The sequence below is a fragment of the Pseudonaja textilis genome, chromosome 10 (assembly GCF_049901715.1).
Source record: "Pseudonaja textilis isolate UNSWEBS1 chromosome 10, rPseTex1.2, whole genome shotgun sequence".
In the NCBI taxonomy this organism is placed as follows: domain Eukaryota; kingdom Metazoa; phylum Chordata; class Lepidosauria; order Squamata; family Elapidae; genus Pseudonaja; species Pseudonaja textilis.
The window spans coordinates 23,280,599-23,299,357 of record NC_141999.1 but is presented as its reverse complement, the minus strand read 5'-3'; the positions used below and the strand labels follow the sequence as shown (position 1 = coordinate 23,299,357).

At 47.2% G+C, this 18,759-nt stretch overlaps 1 protein-coding gene and 1 long non-coding RNA gene across 2 annotated transcripts in view; both read right to left on the bottom strand.

Moving 5' to 3' along the window:
* Positions 1 to 11,393: 11,393 nt before the first annotated feature.
* Positions 11,394 to 16,371, bottom strand: LOC148124983 (uncharacterized). The gene is made up of 3 exons (XR_015744706.1): positions 13,330 to 16,371; positions 11,569 to 13,278; positions 11,394 to 11,536 (listed from the first exon to the last, which is right to left on the bottom strand). It is a non-coding gene; the product is annotated as an uncharacterized LOC148124983 (long non-coding RNA).
* An 829-nt stretch (positions 16,372 to 17,200) lies between these two features.
* SLC8A2 (solute carrier family 8 member A2) overlaps positions 17,201 to 18,759 on the bottom strand; it is a 54,620-nt gene continuing 53,061 nt past the window's right edge. The window contains exon 8 of the mRNA XM_026715411.2: positions 17,201 to 18,697. Coding sequence (XP_026571196.2) covers positions 18,321 to 18,697 — 377 coding nt within the window. The 3' untranslated portion in view covers positions 17,201 to 18,320. The remainder of the gene's footprint in view (positions 18,698 to 18,759) is intronic.

The following is an 18,759-nucleotide window of genomic DNA, read 5'->3' as shown; positions in this document are numbered from 1 at the left end:
GGTTGTGTTTTGGTTTTTTTTCTTCTTCATTTCTGATATTCTTTTCCTTCCTTCCTTCCTTCCTTCCTTCCTTCCTTCCTTCCTTCCTTCCTTCCTTCCTTCCTTCCTTCCGCACTGAAACTCTGCATGAGTCCATGTTCTTGGTTCATTTAACTAACTTCCTTCCTTCCTTCCTTCCTTCCTTCCTTCCTTCCTTCCTTCCTTCCGCACTGAAACTCTGCATGAGTCCATGTTCTTGGTTCATTTAATTCCTTCCTTCCTTCCTTCCTTCCTTCCTTCCTTCCTTCCTTCCTTCCTTCCTTCCTTCCTTCCTTCCTTCCTCACTGAAACTCTGCATGAGTCCATGTCCTTGGTTCATTTTCCTTCCTTCCTTCCTTCCTTCCTTCCTTCCTTCCTTCCTTCCTTCCTTCCTTCCTTCCTTCCTTCCTTCCTCACTGAAACTCTGCATGAGTCCATGTCCTTGGTTCATTTTCCTTCCTTCTTCCTTCCTTCCTTCCTTCCTTCCTTCCTTCCTTCCTTCCTTCCTTCCTTCCTTCCTTCCTTCATCACTGAAACTCTGCATGAGTCCATGTCCTTGGTTCATTTTCCTTCCTTCCTTCCTTCCTTCCTTCCTTCCTTCCTTCCTTCCTTCCTTCCTTCCTTCCTTCCTTCCTTCCTTCCTTCCTTCCTTCCTATAATTTAGCAATAGCAATGGCACTGAGACTTATATACCGCTTCATAGTGCTTTACAGCCCGCTCTAAGCGGTTTACAGAGTCAGCCCATTGCCCCCAGGAATTTGGGGTCCTCCTTTTTTACCCACCTTGGAAGGAAGGAAGGCTGAGTCAACCTTGAGCCTGATGGGATTCGAACAGCCAAATTGCAGGCAGCCGGCAGCCAGCAAAAGTAGCCTGCAGTACCGCACTCTCACCACTGCGCCATGGAGGCTCATTTACCATAATTATTCGTGCGGATGATCAGAGAGGGGAAGTAAATTAAATAGCACATTTTTCTTTGGTGTTATTCTGGAAGGGTTTTCTTTCTTTCTCTCCCTCTCCCTTTCCCCACTCCCTCCCTCTTCCTCTCCCCCTTTTCTCTCCCTTTCCCTTGCTCCCCCTTTCTCTCCTTCTCCCTCTCCTTTCCTCCTCTCCCTCTCTCCTTCTCCCTCTCTTAATCTGGCATGTTTTCCCCTCTATTTGATCGGGATTCCAGTGCTTTCTTAATGTAAGGTTCTTAAGAACAGTTTATTCACTTATTGTTCTCCATAAAATGGAGGAAGACTCATGGGAACCCCAAAAGCCTCAGTCAAGAACGCAGTTGCAACTGGGTGATCAAAGCAAGCGTTATCTATGCTTCAATTGGGTGGAGAACCTGGAAACTGGGATCAACCATGTTTGGTAGGTACCGGATGTCCATTCCCGGTTCTTGGAGCTCACTCAATTACTGGAGGACCAACCAGGAGAAGAGAGGTCAAAAAACCAAGGTCACACACACTCATAATACCATCAAACCATGAGATTGGATGTGCTTTGGGAGGTGCTACTTCAAGCACTCACCAGGGCAAGTATCTGCAAACCATCCCAGATTATCCAGCACAAATGACAGTTTCGTACTTCTCATAGTCAGGAAAGTCCTCCCTTATTTCAAGTCTGAATCTCTCTCTCGCTCTCTAAATCTTCCACCCAAAGTTCTTGAGAACTTTGGAGAATAAATCCATTTCTCCTTCTCTGTGGCACTGCTTCATCAAAGTCTCAAAGCCCATCTTGGATTTTGTGAGCTGAACACTATGGAGAAAAATGCGCTTACACATTTTTTAACAGTATTGGTTCTTATTCAATGTGATGTTAGAGCGGGGGTCCCCAAACTTGGCAACTTTAAGACTTGTGTGGACTTCAACTCCCAGAATTCTCCAGCCAGCTAGTTTGGAGGCCTCTGCTCTGGATGATATAAATCAGCTTGAAGATCGAGGTGGAACGTCAACTCCCAGAATTTCCCCACCAACATGGCCAGCAGGGGAATTCTGGGAGTTGAAGTCCACAAGTCTTAAAGTGGCCAAGTTTGGAGACCTCTGTGTTAGGACATTTGCTTCAGTGGAAAGGCTTACGATAGCCTTGCACTGGCTGGGGAATTCTGGGAGTTGAAGTCCACACATCTTAAAAGTTCCCAGGGTTAAGAAATACATTTTTAGACTGATGGAAGATGTAAAATAAGAAATTAAGCTAACAACGGTATCTTCCCAACATGTCTACAAGCAAACATTGGAAAGAAATACTCCAGCATCCTAATAGCCTTAACTCATAATGAGGTAGACTCATCCCCAGACATCTTGGAAATTTCAACTCTGAGTTCCCACAAACTCTTAAATTCTAAAACTAAGCTAACCCAACATTACATGCGAAGATAGGGTTTCTTGACGTGGAAGCCGGCTAGGTAACTTTGGACCAATCACCAGGAAACTGGGAGTTCTAGCGTTGCCTTAGAAATGAAAGCCAGCTAGGAGACTTTGGACCAGTTACCAAGAGACTGGGAGTTCTAGTCCTGTCTTATCCAGGAAAGCCAAGTAGGTTATTTTGGGCCAACCATAAGGAGGCTCTGAATTATGATCCCATTTTGGGCTTGAAAACCAGCTGGGTGTCTTTTGCCAATCACTAGGAGATTGGGAGTTCTAGTCCTTTCTTTGCTATGAATGTCGAATAGGTGACTTTGGGCCAAACACCGGGTGACAGGAAGGTTCTAGTTCTGCCTTAGCCATGAAAGTCAGCTAGGTAACCTTGGGCCAATCACCAGGAAAATGGGAGTTCTAGTTCTGCCTTAGGCCTGAGCGTCAGCTTCATAAAAATAATAAAGGCGTGTAAGGCCGTGAGTTCGATCCTAGGTTAGAGGCTAATATTTGGAATAGACTCTCCTGCTCAAGCAGGGGGTTGGACTACATGACCTCCAAGGTCCCGTCCAACACTGTTTATTCTATGATTCTAAACAAAGCAGGTGACGTGGTAAGACCACACCATTCCTTTTCCCCTGGAAAAAAAAAAAGGCAAAATAACCCCTGGGGTGGGGGAATATGGCATCTTTTTTTTTGAAAAAGGAGATAAAAAAACAGTTTTCTCTCCATAGGTTCTGCTTTGTCTTGTGACTTTTTTGTTTTTTAAAAAAGCTTCTTTTAATTCAAAAGGCAAATCAAGAAACTCGGCTTCGGTGTTTGGAGGTCTGCTGAGAAAGGAATTCCCTTTGGGGTAAGGGTTGGCCACGTCCACTAACCCCAACAATATACCAGAATAACAAGAGTTAGAAGGGACCTTGAAGATCTTCTAGTCCAGCCCCGTTTAGGCAGGCAACCCTACACCACTTCAGACAAATGGTGATCCAACATCTTCTTTAAAACTTCCAGTGTTGGAGCATTTACAGCTTCTGGAGGCAAGTAGTTCCACTGGTTAATTGTTCTCCCTGACAGGAAATTCCTCCTTAGTTCTAAGTTGCTTCTCTCCTTGATGAGTTTCCATCCGTTGCTTCTCGTCCTGCCTTCTGGTGCTTTGGAGAATAGCTTGACTCCCCTCTTCTTTGGGGGAGCAACCCCTGAGATATTGGAAGACTGCTAACATGTCACCCCCGGTCCTTCTTTTCATTGAACTAGACCAGAGGTCTCCAAACTTGGCAACTTTTAAGACTTGTGGACTTCAACTCCCAGAATTCCCTAGCCAGTAGGCTGGTGGACTTTAAGACAGGTGGGTTTCAACTCCCAGAATTCCCTTGCCAGCAGGAAGTCCACACGTGTCAAAGTCCATTTAGCATGCTGGCTGGAGAATTCTGGGAGTTGAAGTCCACAATGTCTTCAAGTTGCCAAGTTTGGAGACTTCTGAACTAGACATACCCACTTCCAGCAACCATTCTTTATATGTTTTAGCCTCCAGCCTCCTAAACTTTTTGGTTGCTCTTCTCTGCCCTCTTTCTAGAGTTGTATTGTGCAGGGGCTTACGGCAACCACTCCCACCCCTTACCCCCAATTTTGCTCCACCAACCAAGCCCCAAAAGTCGTCTGCCCCTGATTTAGAGAAAAAGTGCCACAAATGCCTACTGGACCTGCAATGAATCGTTGGCTGCTTCCCTTATCCTCCCCACAATCTTGGCTGTCACTCCGATCAGCTGCTAAGCTGCGTTGAGCAGCGGTGAATTAAAGAGGAACCCAAACACCAGACCCCAGCCCACAAATCTGGTTGCCATGACAGGCTGTTAGTGGGTGAGCTTTCTAAAAATTGTTTATTTTTTTAACAAGAAGGATTCCATACAGCCCCGGAAGGCTGGTGGAGAGCTCAGCCGGAGGATGCCAAGTTTATTTCCAGGTGGTTCTCGACTTTCAACCATTTACCTGTGGTTCGAACCCTAGTATGCAAAACCTCCATGAACAGCGCAGTTCACCCCCAAGTTTCTCCTCTCCTTTCTCCTTCTTTCCTTCCTTCCTTCCTTCTTTTGTTTTTATTTTCCTTTCCTTTTTTCCTTCAGCTTCCTCTCCTCTCCTATTCTTCTTCCTTCCTTCCTCCTTTCCTTTCCTTTCCTTCTTTCCTTTTCTTTCCTTTCCCTTCCTTCTTTCCTTTCCTTCTTTCCTTTCCTTTCCTTTCCTTTTCTTTCCTTCCCTTCTTTCCTTTCCTTTCCTTCCTTCTTTCCTTTCCTCTCCTCTCCTCTCCTCTCCTCTCCTCTCCTCTCCTTCTCCTTTCCTTTCCTTTTCCTTTCCTTTCCTTTCCTTTCCTTTCCTTCTTTCCTTTCCTTTCCTTTCCTCTCCTCCTCCTCTCCTCTCCTCTCCTCTTTCCTCTTCCTTCTTTCCTTTCCTTTCCTTCTTTTTCCTTTCCTTTCCTTTCCTTTCCTTTCCTTTCCTTTCCCTTTCCTTTCCTCTTCCTTCTCCTCTCCTTCTCTCCTCTCCTTTCCTTTCCTTTCCTTTCCTTCTTCCCTTCCCTTTCTTAGTTCCCTTCCCCCTTTCCTTGCCTTCTCCCCTGACAACCTTCCTGGCGCCTATCGCCTCTCCCACAGGCCCCGATCCACCAACTCCTATCCTGTCTCCCACCCCTTCCCGTGCTCGGCTCTTCCTCGGTTGGGGGGGACGGGACCGAGGGCAACCCAACCATTCCGAGGTCCTGATCCAGGCCTCCTAATTTACAGGGCCTCCCGCCTCCCCTTGTCGTCAGCCTGATTCAAACCAGCAGGCCATGTTGTCGGTGTTGTGTGCCTGCGTGAGTGCGTGCGTGTGTGTTGTGGGAGGGTGGGGGGAGGGCGAGGAGGGGGCAGGGGGAGAAATGATGGATGGGCCATGCCAGAGAGGTAGAATTAGGTGTCGAAGACCCCAGCTTTCCAGAAGAAAAAAGAGGAAGGGGTAGGGAGGAGGGGGAACACTGGAATCATAATAAAGTCATTTATCACTGGGCTACGTTCACCAGTCAAGCCAGCAGTCTGGGGGGGGGGAGGCAAGAAGAGGGAGAAAAGAGGGAAGGGTTAGGAGCTGGGGGGGTGGGGGAGAGACAGAAAGCTGGTTGGCAGCACGCGTGTTTTCCAAGCTGCTGGTTTTTAAGGAAAACTCATGTGGAGTTTCTCTCTCTCTCTCTTCCTCTCTCTCTCTCTCTGTGTGTGTGTGTGTGTGTGTGTGTGTGTGTGTGTGTGTGTGTGTGTGTCTTTCTTAGTTGCAGGGGACCTGATTGAAGAATGTGATCAAAGGTAAAACTGAAAGGAGGTGGGAGAAGCAACAGTGCTCCAGGACACTGTTTCTCTGGCAGCTTTGAGACTGTGGACTTCAACTCCCAGAATTCCCCAGCCAGAATTCCCACACATCTTAAAGTCCACTAGCAAGCTGGTTAGGGAATTCTGGGAGTTGAAGTCCACCTGTCTTATCATCCACTAGCATGCTGGCTGGGGAATTCTGGGAGTTGAAGTCCACCTATCTTAAGGTCCACCAGCACGCTAGCTGGGGAATTCTGGGAGTTGAAGTCCACCTGTCTTATCATCCACTAGCATGCTGGCTGGGGAATTCTGGGAGTTGAAGTCCACCTATCTTAAGGTCCACCAGCACGCTAGCTGGGGAATTCTGGGAGTTGAAGTCCACCTGTCTTAAGGTCCACCAGCACGCTAGCTGGGGAATTCTGGGAGTTGAAGTCCACCTGTCTTAAGGTCCACCAGCACGCTAGCTGGGGAATTCTGGGAGTTGAAGTCCACCTATCTTAAGGTCCACCAGCACGCTAGCTGGGGAATTCTGGGAGTTGAAGTCCACCTGTCTTAAGGTCCACCAGCACGCTAGCTGGGAATTCTGGGAGTGAAGTCCACCTGTCTTAAGGTCCACCAGCACGCTAGCTGGGAATTCTGGGAGTTGAAGTCCACCTGTCTTAGGTCCACCAGCACGCTAGCTGGGGAATTCTGGAGGAAGTCACCTGTCTTAAGGTCCACCAGCACGCTAGCTGGGGAATTCTGGGAGTTGAAGTCCACCTATCTTGTCCACCAGCACGCTAGCTGGGGTAGGTCCACAGCACGCTAGCTGGGAATTCTGGAGTTGAAGTCCACACCTCTTACAGTTCTCAAGGCTGAGAACCTTTGGGTTCGATCCTCCAAGCTTTCACCATCCACCCCATCCGAAATATCTGCGGGTCTCGTCCTAATGAAACTGCCTGGGAGTGAAACTGTTGCTTTGCACCTGTGGAACTCCCCTCCTCATGAGCATGAGCCAAGGGGGAAATCTGCTGCTTCTCTGGCCTGGAGACAGCCACATCGTGCATGGCTTGGGAGCATCTGCCGTGACACCAGGTGGCCTTCGAAAGGGGCAGCCTTACGGTTGGGGTGGATTCTGTCGCTTTCTCCCCACATAGAAAGTCTTTTGATCGCCTCTCTTTATAACGTGCCTGGACCATAAAGCACCAGATTTGGGGGTCGTTGTGCTGAACGGAGAAGGCTGCTTGTATGAACAATTAAAGCATAAACAGGACTGGCCCAGCCCAGTCTTGCTTTGCTTCAAAATCAGAGGGCACTTTGACAATATTTACAACCCCATTAAGAAGCGTAAGCAAAGCAGCGTCTTGGGTTACAGCCCGCTCCCCTGACGCTATTCAAAGCAAGGCCTGGAAACTCTGCAGGTCTGTAAACACTCCCTCCCGTTCCCTCCCCAAATCTGCAATCGGAGCTCCTTAAGCTCTGCTCTTCTTCCAGGGACAGAATCAGAAAGGGGAGTGTGATGACCCAAAGGGTCGCGGCACAAAGGCAACACAATCACGTAAGCAAGAAGAGTCCCTTTATTATCTCTAACTTTGCCCCCAACGTCCAGGTTACCTTCGGCTGGAGAAAAAAAACTCTCCCAGGAACAGCCTTGGGCTGCAGAGAATCAAGTCGAAAACAAAGTACATACAGACTGTAACTAAAAATCCAAACAAACAAAGCTGAAGGAATTAACTTGACAGGGCAGGAGAAGACTTGCAGACTTAAAAGCAGGGCAAAACTCACGCAGTTGGGAAGACGCCAGGAACCCAGATAAGCCACAAAGATACCAGATAAATTCATGTTGGCTCCCAACAAGTTGCTGTGCGCAGCTTCCCTTTTTAAACACTGTGTTCCCAGCTGCAGCTCATGAAGGGAATCAGGGCCCTTTCCTCCCCCGTAAGCCATGCAACCCACATTGCTCTCTTCTCCGTTCCTCCCTGTGTGCCCTAGGATGAAGAAGGGGTGGGCCTGGGTCTTCCTCTGAACTCCCTCTCCCTTGTTCTACCTCTCCCCTGCTCTGCCCAGCCGCACTTTGCCCTTCCCCAATTTCTTCCACAGCCAACGGAGCCACACTCCCATTTCCTGTCAGCTGTTCGGCTTCCTCCTCCGAGTCAGATTCCGACAGGGGGATGACAGGGAGAGTGTGCGTGTAGGTGTGTGTGTCTTTTATGTATGTTTTGGGGAAGGGTGGGTGGTGTCTGGGTGTATGCGGGGAATGGGTTTGTCCATGCACGCTCACTGGCTAACTTTGGTTCGGAAAAACCTTTCCACCGTGGTCAAGGTTTGCATTTTTCTAGGTGCGAAAAAGTGGAGAAAATTCTAATTTGTCTCTTCTTTGGTTCTTCCTCACATTCTGGACCTCTGCAGCAGTGACCGACAGGCAGAAAAACAACCTGTGAAGCCTGACTGGGTGTATCCAAAAAGTCAAGATGGCGGCCGCACATACATAAGGGTTGGGTGAAAAAGGAGGAGTGCTATTCCTGGCTATCTGAGCCCCACCGTTTTTAAACAGGCACTGCAGTTAGAAAACAGCTGGGAGTTGGGGTTTAACAGTCAGGGCCGCCATCTTGACTTTTTTGCCCTCCCTTTCCCTGGAAGCTCCCAGCTGAAGCCTTTATACTTTATCTGCAAACTTGCAAACTCCCTTCTGGGAGTTGAAGTCCACACATCTTAAAGTCTATTAGCCTGGTGGCTGGGGGATTCTGGGAGTTGAAGTCTACCCATCTTAAAGCTCATAAGCTGCTGACCAACCAGGGAATTCTGGGAGTTGAAGTCCACCCATCTTAAAGCTCATAGGCTGCTGACCAAGCAGGGAATTCTGGGAGTTGAAGTCCACCCATCTTAAAGCTCATAGGCTGCTGACCAACCAGGGAATTCTGGGAGTTGAAGTCCACCCATCTTAAAGCTCATAGGCTGCTGACCAACCAGGGAATTCTGGGAGTTGAAGTCCACCCATCTTAAAGCTCATAGGCTGCTGACCAACCAGGGAATTCTGGGAGTTGAAGTCCACCCATCTTAAAGCTCATAGGCTGCTGACCAAGCAGGGAATTCTGGGAATTGAAATCCACCCGTCTTAAAGCTCATAGCCTTTTGACCAGGGAATTCTGGGCGTTAAAATCCATCCATCTTAAATTCACTAGCATGGGAACTGGGGAATTCTGGGAATTGAAGTTCACCCATCTTACATGCTGGCTGGAAAATCCTTTTCCCTGTAGACTTGCCAACTCCCTTTCGGAAGGCTGATTCCTATAGTTGTCCAAGCTTAGTCCATAAATAGAAAAAGCAATGAAAGGGAGGCTCTCCCTGCCACGAAAAAATTACTGCTGGGGCCACAAACAAGCAAATTTCAGGAATAACGTGGGCTCCCTCTTCCCACGGAGTTAACAATCCCATTTTTTGTTTTTTGCAGTGGACTCCATGGCCAAACCAGGTTCCCTCCTCTGGGCAAACCAGAAATGTTCACCTGTGTGATGGCGACGGGCGGAACACCTGCGGCTGAAAACAAGGAACCATCTTGTTTCAATTTCATATGGGGGTCCCGAAGGGGGCTGGGTGCCACGTGGGGATTGGGGGTGGGGGGTGGAGGGCCTGGCATTGTGGAAGACCACAAAAGCTGGAAGACAGATGGGTGAAGGCCACTCTCGCCTCCTCCTCCTCCTCCTCCTCCTCCCGCCAAGCCTGCGTCTCCGGGAAGGCTGGAACTGCAGTGCTTGTGGGCCCTCTTTGGTTCAATTGCAGGCTAATGAAGTGTCATTAATCATCCAATTATACACCTGTCAGGAGGGGAACAATGGTGCCGAGCCGAGAAAAGGCTGGGGGCATTTGAGCTGGGGGGGCGGTCCTCGGCAGAACAAATCCAGGGGAGACAATGGGGACACAATAAACAGAGATGACCCCCTGGTGCAGGCAGAAGGCAAACCCAGAGAAGTTGGAAGTTGGCTGGGGGGAGGGGGAATTCAGGTTGGGGAGGGTTGTTGTCTTGGGGAGGGGAAACAGACAGCTGGCTTTTGCATACCTGGGTCAACCTCTAAATGGCCTTTTTCACCTGCCTGTTCGAGAACAACTCAAGAAAGAAGGAACGTGGGATGACCCAAAGGGGCGTGGCACAAAGGCAACCCAGTCAAATGAGTAAAAAGAGTCCCTTTATTATCTCCAACTTTGCCCCCGGTGTCCAAGTTACCTTCTGGCTGGAGAAAAACTCTCCCAGGAACAGCCTTTAAGTGGAGGAAATTCGGTCCAAAACAACATACACACAAACTGTAACTAAAAATCCACACAAACCACGCTGCAGCAATTAACTTGACGGGGCAGGAGAAGGAATTGCAGACTTGAAAGCCCAACCGAACACACACAGTTGGGAAGACACCAGGAACACCGATAAGCCTCAAAGATACCAGATAAATACACAATTTGCTCCCAACAAGTTGCTGTGCGCAGCGTCCCGTTTTAAAACACTGTGTTTCCAGCGGCAGCTCATGAAGGGCTCCGTTAGCTGTGGAGGAAACTGGGGAAGGGCAAAGTGCGGCTGGGCAGAGCAGGGGGGAGGTAGAATAAGGGAGAGGGAGTTCAGAGGAAGACCTAGGCCCACCCCTTCTTCCTAGGTCATGCAGGAAGGAATGGAGGAGGGAGCGACATGTATTGCATGGCTTATAGGGAAGGAAACGGCCCTGATCCCCTTCATTAGCTGCAGCTGGGAACATTGTGTTTTAAAAAGGGAAGCTGCGTGCAGCAAGCTGTTGGGAGCCAACATGAATTTATCTGGTATCGTCGTGGCTTATCTGGGTTCCTGGTGTCTTCCCAACTGCATGAGTTTTGCCGTGCTTTTAAATCTGCAATTCCTTCTCCTGCCCTGTCAAGTTAATTGTTGCAGCTTCGTTTGTTTGGATTTTTACTTACAGTCTGTCTGTACTTTGTTTTTGGACTGAATTTTCTGCAGTCAAAGGTTGTTCCTGGGAGAGTTTTTCTCCAGCCAGAAGGTAACCTGGACATTGGGGGCAAAGTTGGAGATAATAAAGGGACTCTTCTTGCTTACGTGACCGTGTTGCCTTTGTGCCAGGCCCCTTTGGGTCATCATACCCAGGTAAGGACCGAGGGTTGTTGAACTTGGCAGGGCACATCATCTCTATCCCTTTTTGGGGAAGGAGAATCTGGCCGTCGTGAGCCATGTTGAGATTGTTGAGAGGTGCTCCTCTCAGGGCAGCCCTTGAAGAGTATCCCAATTGACATGATGTAAATACCTTACTTGTGATTGATAATTTAGAAACATTTTCCACCTTGGTCTGAAGCTGCTGAGAATGGTGTATTTTGAAAAGAACAATACAGAAGGCCATCAGTTTCCAACTTTTCCTTTGACTCTTTAAATGTTCTTGGACTCCAGCCCCAAAAGTCAGAATGACCCCGACTGATGGACATGGCTGGTAGAGGACCAAACAGAAGATGGAAGACCATACATTCCACAGACAGAGAGAGACAGAAAGACAGACTGGCAGGAAGGGAGGGGGCAACAGATCGATAGATCGATAGAAGGATAGATGGATAGATAAATAGATATAGAAAGATAGATAGATGGATAGATAGATATAGATGATAGATGATAAATAGATAGATAGAGATAGATAGATGATTGATAGACAGATAGATGGATGGATGGATGGATGATATACAGTAAATAGACAGATATGTATGTGTGACAGGAAGAGATATATGATAGATAGATAAATAATAGTTAAATTTATTTTCCAATTTATTATGGAGAAAGAACAATTCCTCTTAAACTCTTTGCAGAAGTTTTTAATTTTTTTCTTATTCCCCATTGTAATTCTAAGATGTGTGTATATTCTGTACACATGCACACGCACGCACACACACACACACACACACACACACACAGAGCACTTCAATTCTTCAAGCACCTGAGCTTATACTGCCATCTAGCGATCCTTCTGCCTCACATTTATGCTGAAAATTATTACTTTTAAATAATGAACCCTTGCATCTGAACATTCAGAAGGCAATTGTTACTTTCCTGTTTGCTAATTATTATAATATTTTGTCCAACAGTGAGTTTTGTGCATCCATCCATTACGTTCTTTCATTTTGACTGTTCATGGTTTTTTTTTTTTTACAGCAAATTTGTTAGGGCTACTATTTCTCAAACTTGGGGACTTTAAGATGGGTGGATTCCCACTACTCTCAGCTTCCTTGCCGTTGTAGAACATCATCCCCATAATTTGTGTCAAGAAGATTCCCAGAATTCCCCAGCCAGCCAAGCTCATTAAACTTTAAGATTGGCGGACTTCGTGTAAGAAATTCTGTATATAGAAAGCACCACACAGAACAAAGAGTACAGTCACCATGTTCCTTACTGCTCAACTACATTACAACTATATTATAAACAGGAAACTCTACTCGGAAGGAAAGAGCATAGAGTATATACCAATAAGATCCAAACTTGTAAATACTGCCATCTACTGGCTGAGTACTGCCGTAATTGTTGTATAGAAATATATTCCAACAATGAATTCCAACACTTCAACTTCCAGCTTGGCTGACTGGACTTTAAGATGGGTGGACTTCAACTCCCAGAGTTCCCCAGCCTGCCAAGCTGGCTAGACTTTAAGATGGGTGGACTTCAACTCCCAGAGTTCCCCAGCCCACCAAGCTGGCTGGATTTTAAGATGGAGGACTTCAACCCCCAGAATTCTCCAGCCAGCCTGGAATTCTGGGAGTTAAGTCCAGCCACCTTAAAGTCCTCAAGTTTGAGAAACGGGCGTAATAGGGAACATTGATGCTGGCTTTGATAGCATCATCAACACTTGTGTAAACCCTCTTATTATGGAAATTTCATATTTTTTTTTAGACTTCCTTTGAAATCTCTGATACAACAGCCTAGAGGAAGAAAAGCCAAAGGAACATCAAGGCAAAAAACCATGGTGCTGAAATTTATTTTTCAGTTCCATTGAGTCCATCTGAAAAATTTGACATCAGGCCTCACCTCGGCGCTCTATCCCAAACTACTGTATATTTTAAACCATTTTGAAGTGAGCCTAATGTTATATTCTGAAGTTCCCATCACAAAGCATCTGGTGCATATAGTAGGACCTAATATACATATACAGGGAAGTCCTGGACTTCTAAACACTCATTTAGAGACAGGTCAAAGTTACAACAGTATTGAAAAACACTTCCCAGCTGGCTTCCAACATTAAAGTCAATGGAGGAAAGCGGATTTGCTTTAATGACTGTAAAATTCATTTGAACAACCATGGCAAAAACAAGCTCCTAAAATTGACCACGATTCGTTTAATAACTGCCTTGCCTAGTGATGGAAATTCTGGTCCCAATTATCATAAGTCGAGGACTACCAGAAAATGCCAGAGGACTTTACCCACAGAGGCACTAAATGTAAAGCAAGAGAAAAAAAAGAAAAGCAGAAATTTTGTCTTGAAAATCATCACATTCATTTAACACCTCGTCTGTTCGGTTCTTCCTTCCAAAATGAATTGTATTCATAAAGCTGTTTGGGTTTTTTTCTTTTCTTCTCCTGTTGGAGGTCATGCAAGCTTTTCAAAAGCAACATACTTTTTTTAAAAAAACCAACTCTTAGCTGTTTGCAGATTTTCAAAAGCAACATACTTAAAAAAAAAAACTCTTAGCTGTTTGCAGAACAAAAGGCAAGAGAATGCAGCGGTTTATGGCAATCTGTACACCCCCACGCACATAATGCACACAGAAACCCAATTTTTTTTCTTTAAAAAAATGAAAAACCTTAGAAAGAGCCAGAAAACTAGAAAAGAAAGAAAGAAAGAAAGAAAGAGACAACTGTAAAGGGCTTTTTTTTTTTTCCTTTCTTCTTTTTTGCCCTTGGGGATGCTTAAGCCAAAAACTCTACAAAGTTTCGTCCATTATAAGGTCTTTTCTATCGTGTGTCAAAACGGAAGAAGCGTTAAGAAAACTCGGTATTAAAAACACTGCCTGGATTCCCACCCCTTTAACGGAAGAACAGAGTTGGAAGGGACCTTTAAAGGTCTTCTAGTCCAACCCCTGCTCAGACAGGAACCCCTATCCCATTTCAGACAAATGGTATTTCTCCCTTGCTATTTAACATTTTCTATGGCTTTCCCTCTGCTATCAGCTTCCTCGTCGTTGTAGGACATCATTCCCGTAATTTGTGTCGAGAAGAAAACTGGGTGGGAAAAATAAATAAGGCCCACCGGATACTTAAACACCAACAATACACGTGGTATGGCCTTGCTAGGAAAGTGCTTGGAAGCCAAGTCAACTTGGGCTTGGAAACTGAAAAGGGGAGAGAAATCCTGGTTGGTTGGAGACTAGCCAATATCAGCCCTACCAGCTTACGGTCAAGAGAGTGAATGAACGCACACCAAAATGGCTGGCCGAAGGATTTTGCCCGTGGGTCGTTTTGCCAAGAATTCTTGGGGAATTCAGTGGGGGGCAGCTCCTCTCTGTGTAAATGCAGATGAGAGGGGCATCCATGGCTTTTCTTAGTATCCCCCCTCCCCATTTTTTTTAAAAAATAAATAAACAACAAGCAAGCATTCGAGACAAAAGAGTGAAAGCAGGCTAGTTTCTACACTTGGCCATTTTTCGGTGAGGATGAATTAAGCGGCCCAGAGGGACGTTAACTCTGCAAGCAGTCAAGCTTTTATTCTCCCCTTTCTCGTTCAGGAATACTTATTTATTGGTTAGGTTTTTTTTCCACCCCACTTTTGTAATTCATTCAAGGCAGCGAATTAATATAATACTCTTTTCTCTTCCTATTTTCCCCATAACAACAGCCCTGTGAGTTGGGTGGGGCTGAAAGAAAGGGATTGGTCCAAAGTCACCCAGCTGGCTTTCAATGGCTAAGGTGAGACTAGAATTCACAGTTACCTGGTGATTGGCCTAAAGTCACCCAGGTGACTTACATGTCTAAAGCAGGACTAGAACTCAACGTCTCCTGGTGTTTGGCTCAATATCACCCAATTGGCTTTCATGCCTAAGGCAGAACTAGAACTCCCCATCACCTGGTGCTTGGCCCAAAGTCACCCACTCAGCTCTCATGCCTTAAGGCAAGACTAGAACTCACAATCTCTTGGTGATTGGCTCAAAGTCACCCAGCCAGCTTTTGTGCCTAAACCAAGATCAGAACTCACCGTCTCCTGGTGTTTGGCTCAATATCACCCAGCTGGCTTTCATGCCTAAGGCAGGACTAGAACTCCCCATCACCTGGTGATTAGCCCAAAGTCACCCAGTCAGTTTTCACGCCTTAAGGCATGACTAGAACTGACAATCTCTTGGTGATTGGCTCAAAGTTACCCAACCAGCTTTTGTGCCTAAGGAGGGAACTAGAACTCCCAGGCTCCTGGTGATTGGCTAGCACCTTAACCACTGGCTGTCTTGCTATCCTCTCGTTCAACTCCCTCCATCATTGTTCCAACTCCAGTTGGAATACCATCCTTTGTTTGCACAGCTCCCCTGTTTCATGTTCAACCTTGGCTCCCTGGACGGAAAAGATACCGCCATTTAGGTCTGTTTGGAAGGGGCATCACGGACTGTTTCTCTGGTCATTCCCAGGCTTGGCATGAAGGCAACAAAGGGGGGGGTGTCACACAAACTATGGCTTATATCTTGAATGCCTGTGCAGTGGCAAAGATTCAGGGATGTCCCACAGGATCCGATGCCCTGGTCCCCCAAATCGAGTAAGCTCCCTTGCGCTATTACGTTACAAGCTCTGACGCATTTATGTGTGCATGCTGTCAACTCATAAAACATTTCTATGCTTGTTTTAGAGTTGCCCTGAACAGAAAGCGGGGAGGGAGAAATTCGAAAGAGCAGCGCAGCAGTTTGGAACCGAAAGTGCATTCCATTCTTATCTTGCAAAGGTTGTGACTAAGCGACCACGCAAATCTCTTAATTGGAGAATGTGATTGATGACTCTCGGCTATGAACGTGTTTGTTGGAGAATATGAATTATGATGCACCCCAAAGGGCTGGAGGGAAACCAGGGTCAAGGATGACAGTGAATTACGTGTCTCAGAATTAGCTTCGTTACAGATCATGCCGACATGTTCGCGCCTAATAAATTCTTCATAGTTTTTGAAGCTTGGCTCGAGGCTCATGATTTAATTAGGCCAATCACTGGAATCCTGCAATGCTTATGACATGTGTAAAAAAGAGAAAGACATTTCTTCAGCACAGATCAATGATACTTTCCTTACTTGCTCTTACTTAATTATCCTCCCCCAGGACAATCCGCTTGACGCGATTCTTAAGTGGTGTTTCGCTAACTCAGTGACTTCAAAACTTGTGGACTTCAACCCTTGGAATTCTGGGAATCGAAGTCCACATATCTCGAAGTTGATGAGGTGGAGAAACAGGGTTCTAGATATTCCTCCTCTTCTGCCGCCTCCTCTTCCTCGCCCTCCTCTTCTTCTTCCTCTTCCTCCATCTCCCTTCCAACTGTTTCAGCATTCATCATTAGAAGGACGGCTTCCATCATCCTAGAAAAATATTATTACAAACGGGGGAAAAAAAATTCTCCTTCTTGTTTTTCCCCCACGAGAGAAAAACCCACCTGTGCCCATAACCTAGAGCAGGGCTGGCTGGGGGATTCTGGGAGCTGAAGTTCAGACAACTTCAATTGCCGAAGTTGAGCAACAGTGGCCTTGAATTTCTTGAAGATAAGTAAGTGCTGAAGCCAGAAACCTGCTCTTGTGCCATCCCTCCTAGAAGATGTGAACAGACCTCTGACTCAGAAGATTTGTCGTCCCCTCCCCTATGTGCCTTTGTTCCCTTTAATCTGCAGAAGTCAACAAATGCAAAATTGGGGCCTCTGAAGGATCTCAACCTGGTCTTCTAGAGAAGCAAAGCCAAGGATGAATTGTGGGAGATGTAGATGCTCTAGCTTGGCCGGCGGTGCCTAAAGAGAGCTGTCCGTGGTCCTGAACAAACCTTCGTTCTTCACCCCACCTAACTTCTATCCAGAAAAGACGGAAGGTGGTGTGATACCTTCTACTCAGTCCTTCAAGCCCAACCTCGCTCTACCGCTATCGGTTTCAAGTCGACCGAAATGTCTTCTTCTCCCATCCTCAGAATAGCTCTAAAGGCTTGTCTTCCACGTTCTTCTGTCTCCTATTGGCATGCAAGCACGACGGGGTGGCCCTGCCTCTAAAAATCTGCAGTGCACGGGGAAAGTTGACCTAAAATGTACACCCAGATGCAACGTTTGCTCCGAGGCAAATGCGGACCCTGGAAAAGAAATCTACAAACACCGGACCACACAGGCTGGAGAGGTGAAGATGGCAACTCCTGAAATTCTGGTTCCAATTCTTCAGGTGCATTCCTGTTCCCCTTGGCCAAAATCCATACCGCTTCATTCCAAATCCGGTTCTAGCATTTCTAATGCTAAGGATACCCCTGCTTACACGTTACTAGACCCCACTTTACACTGATAGCATCAGACAACAATGGGGTCACAAGCGCCCGCTTCTCTGAGTGAGAACCTGAGTTTCACGCATCCCAACTGCCACCTTCACTCCCGTTGGTCAGACCTGCCATCCAGCTGTGGTCATTGGCTTCCAGGGAGAAAGGAAGGAGTCTTCAAGGGGGCGGACATAAATAGAGGAGCAGAAGAAAGCACCCCGTCTTACACTGGGGTACATCCACCGCGGAGGGGTGTGTACAATCTTCCCAGGGAGGTGGGGGCTGAGAAGGAACATGGTTACTTGAACTCCTTTGTTCAACAGAGCAAAACAGAAAACCGGAAACTTACAGCTTCCACAGAAGTCCATCCCAACTCTTTCCCAGGACCCACAAACCCAGCAAGATCGCACCACTGACACTGCTGTCCTGCCCCCAGTATTTGAACTGGGGAAGGGGCTGTACTGAGGCCAAATCCATCCCCTTCTGTTGTTCCTATTAATTGAGAAAGATACAAGTGGTCCACCATCTCCTGATCTGATTTCACTCCAGCTTAGACCCTAAGAAAGTGCTTAAAAATGTCCAGCGGTGGGAGAGATGTCATAATACATCTTGTTTTGCTTCGGACGTAGATGTTCTTCAACCTGTCTTCCTCCCAAGTTTTATGAGCCCCTAAAAATTGAGAGCAATCTTCCTTTGGACCCAAGCCAAGGGTACCAGCTTGAAAAAAGAAAAAGGATATAGCCACAGGAAGACACTTAAAAAAAAAAAACATGACAAGGTTCTTAAGGAGGGCCAAGGGATCATGTAGCAATTGGGGGCAGGGGGTTTAACACAGATGCCTGCTCCAATCCTCTGGGATTGCACCCCTAGTCTCAGTGAGTGGGAGACCCCAAGATTGGAACGGACCAGGGTCCCTTGCTAGAGGCCGGCAAGAAGGGAGGAGAAGTCTCCCAGTTGGAGGATAAGAGTTGTCCAACCACCAGAAGATGCCTGAAAACGTAGTCAGTCCAAACGGGTGGGTGGGTAGAAGAGAGGGAAGTCTAGATCCGTCTTCCATCTTAGATGGTGGAGGGTGTTTGTCTTCTCAAGAAGCTTGAAACCGTGGAGAAGGAGGACATCGGGCCTGTGGAAGGTGCCGCGAAGTGAGCCCTACTCTCCCGCAACGCCACCTTCTGGGGGAGGGACGGCTGGACATCCTTCAGAAGCCCTTGATGTGGCAGTAGGCCTCCAGGCCGGCAAAGAGGATGTAGAGCAGCCAGAGGCCTATGAAGAGGGTGGTGGTCAGGATTTTGGCGGTTTGGGGACCCCCCAGCTCTCCCCCTATGTGGGGCCGCCGGCGGTACATGAGGACGCTGATACAAACGAAGGCAAAGATGGTGAAGAGGGTGACGGAGAAAGCCAGGGTGCCCGTCTGCACCTCAAAGTTTTTGCCTTGGAAAGCCCAGTAGATGGCTGCCACGGACCAGGCCACTCCCAAGCCCAAGAAGACGTTGACCGCGTTGCTGCCCGTCACGTTGCCGATAGACGCATCCGCGCACTGGTCCTGCAGGGCGGCCACTTTGCTGGCAAAGGTATCTGCGGAAAGAGGAGAGCGTTGAGCATGTACAACAGGCACAGGGTGGGATTCTACCGATTCG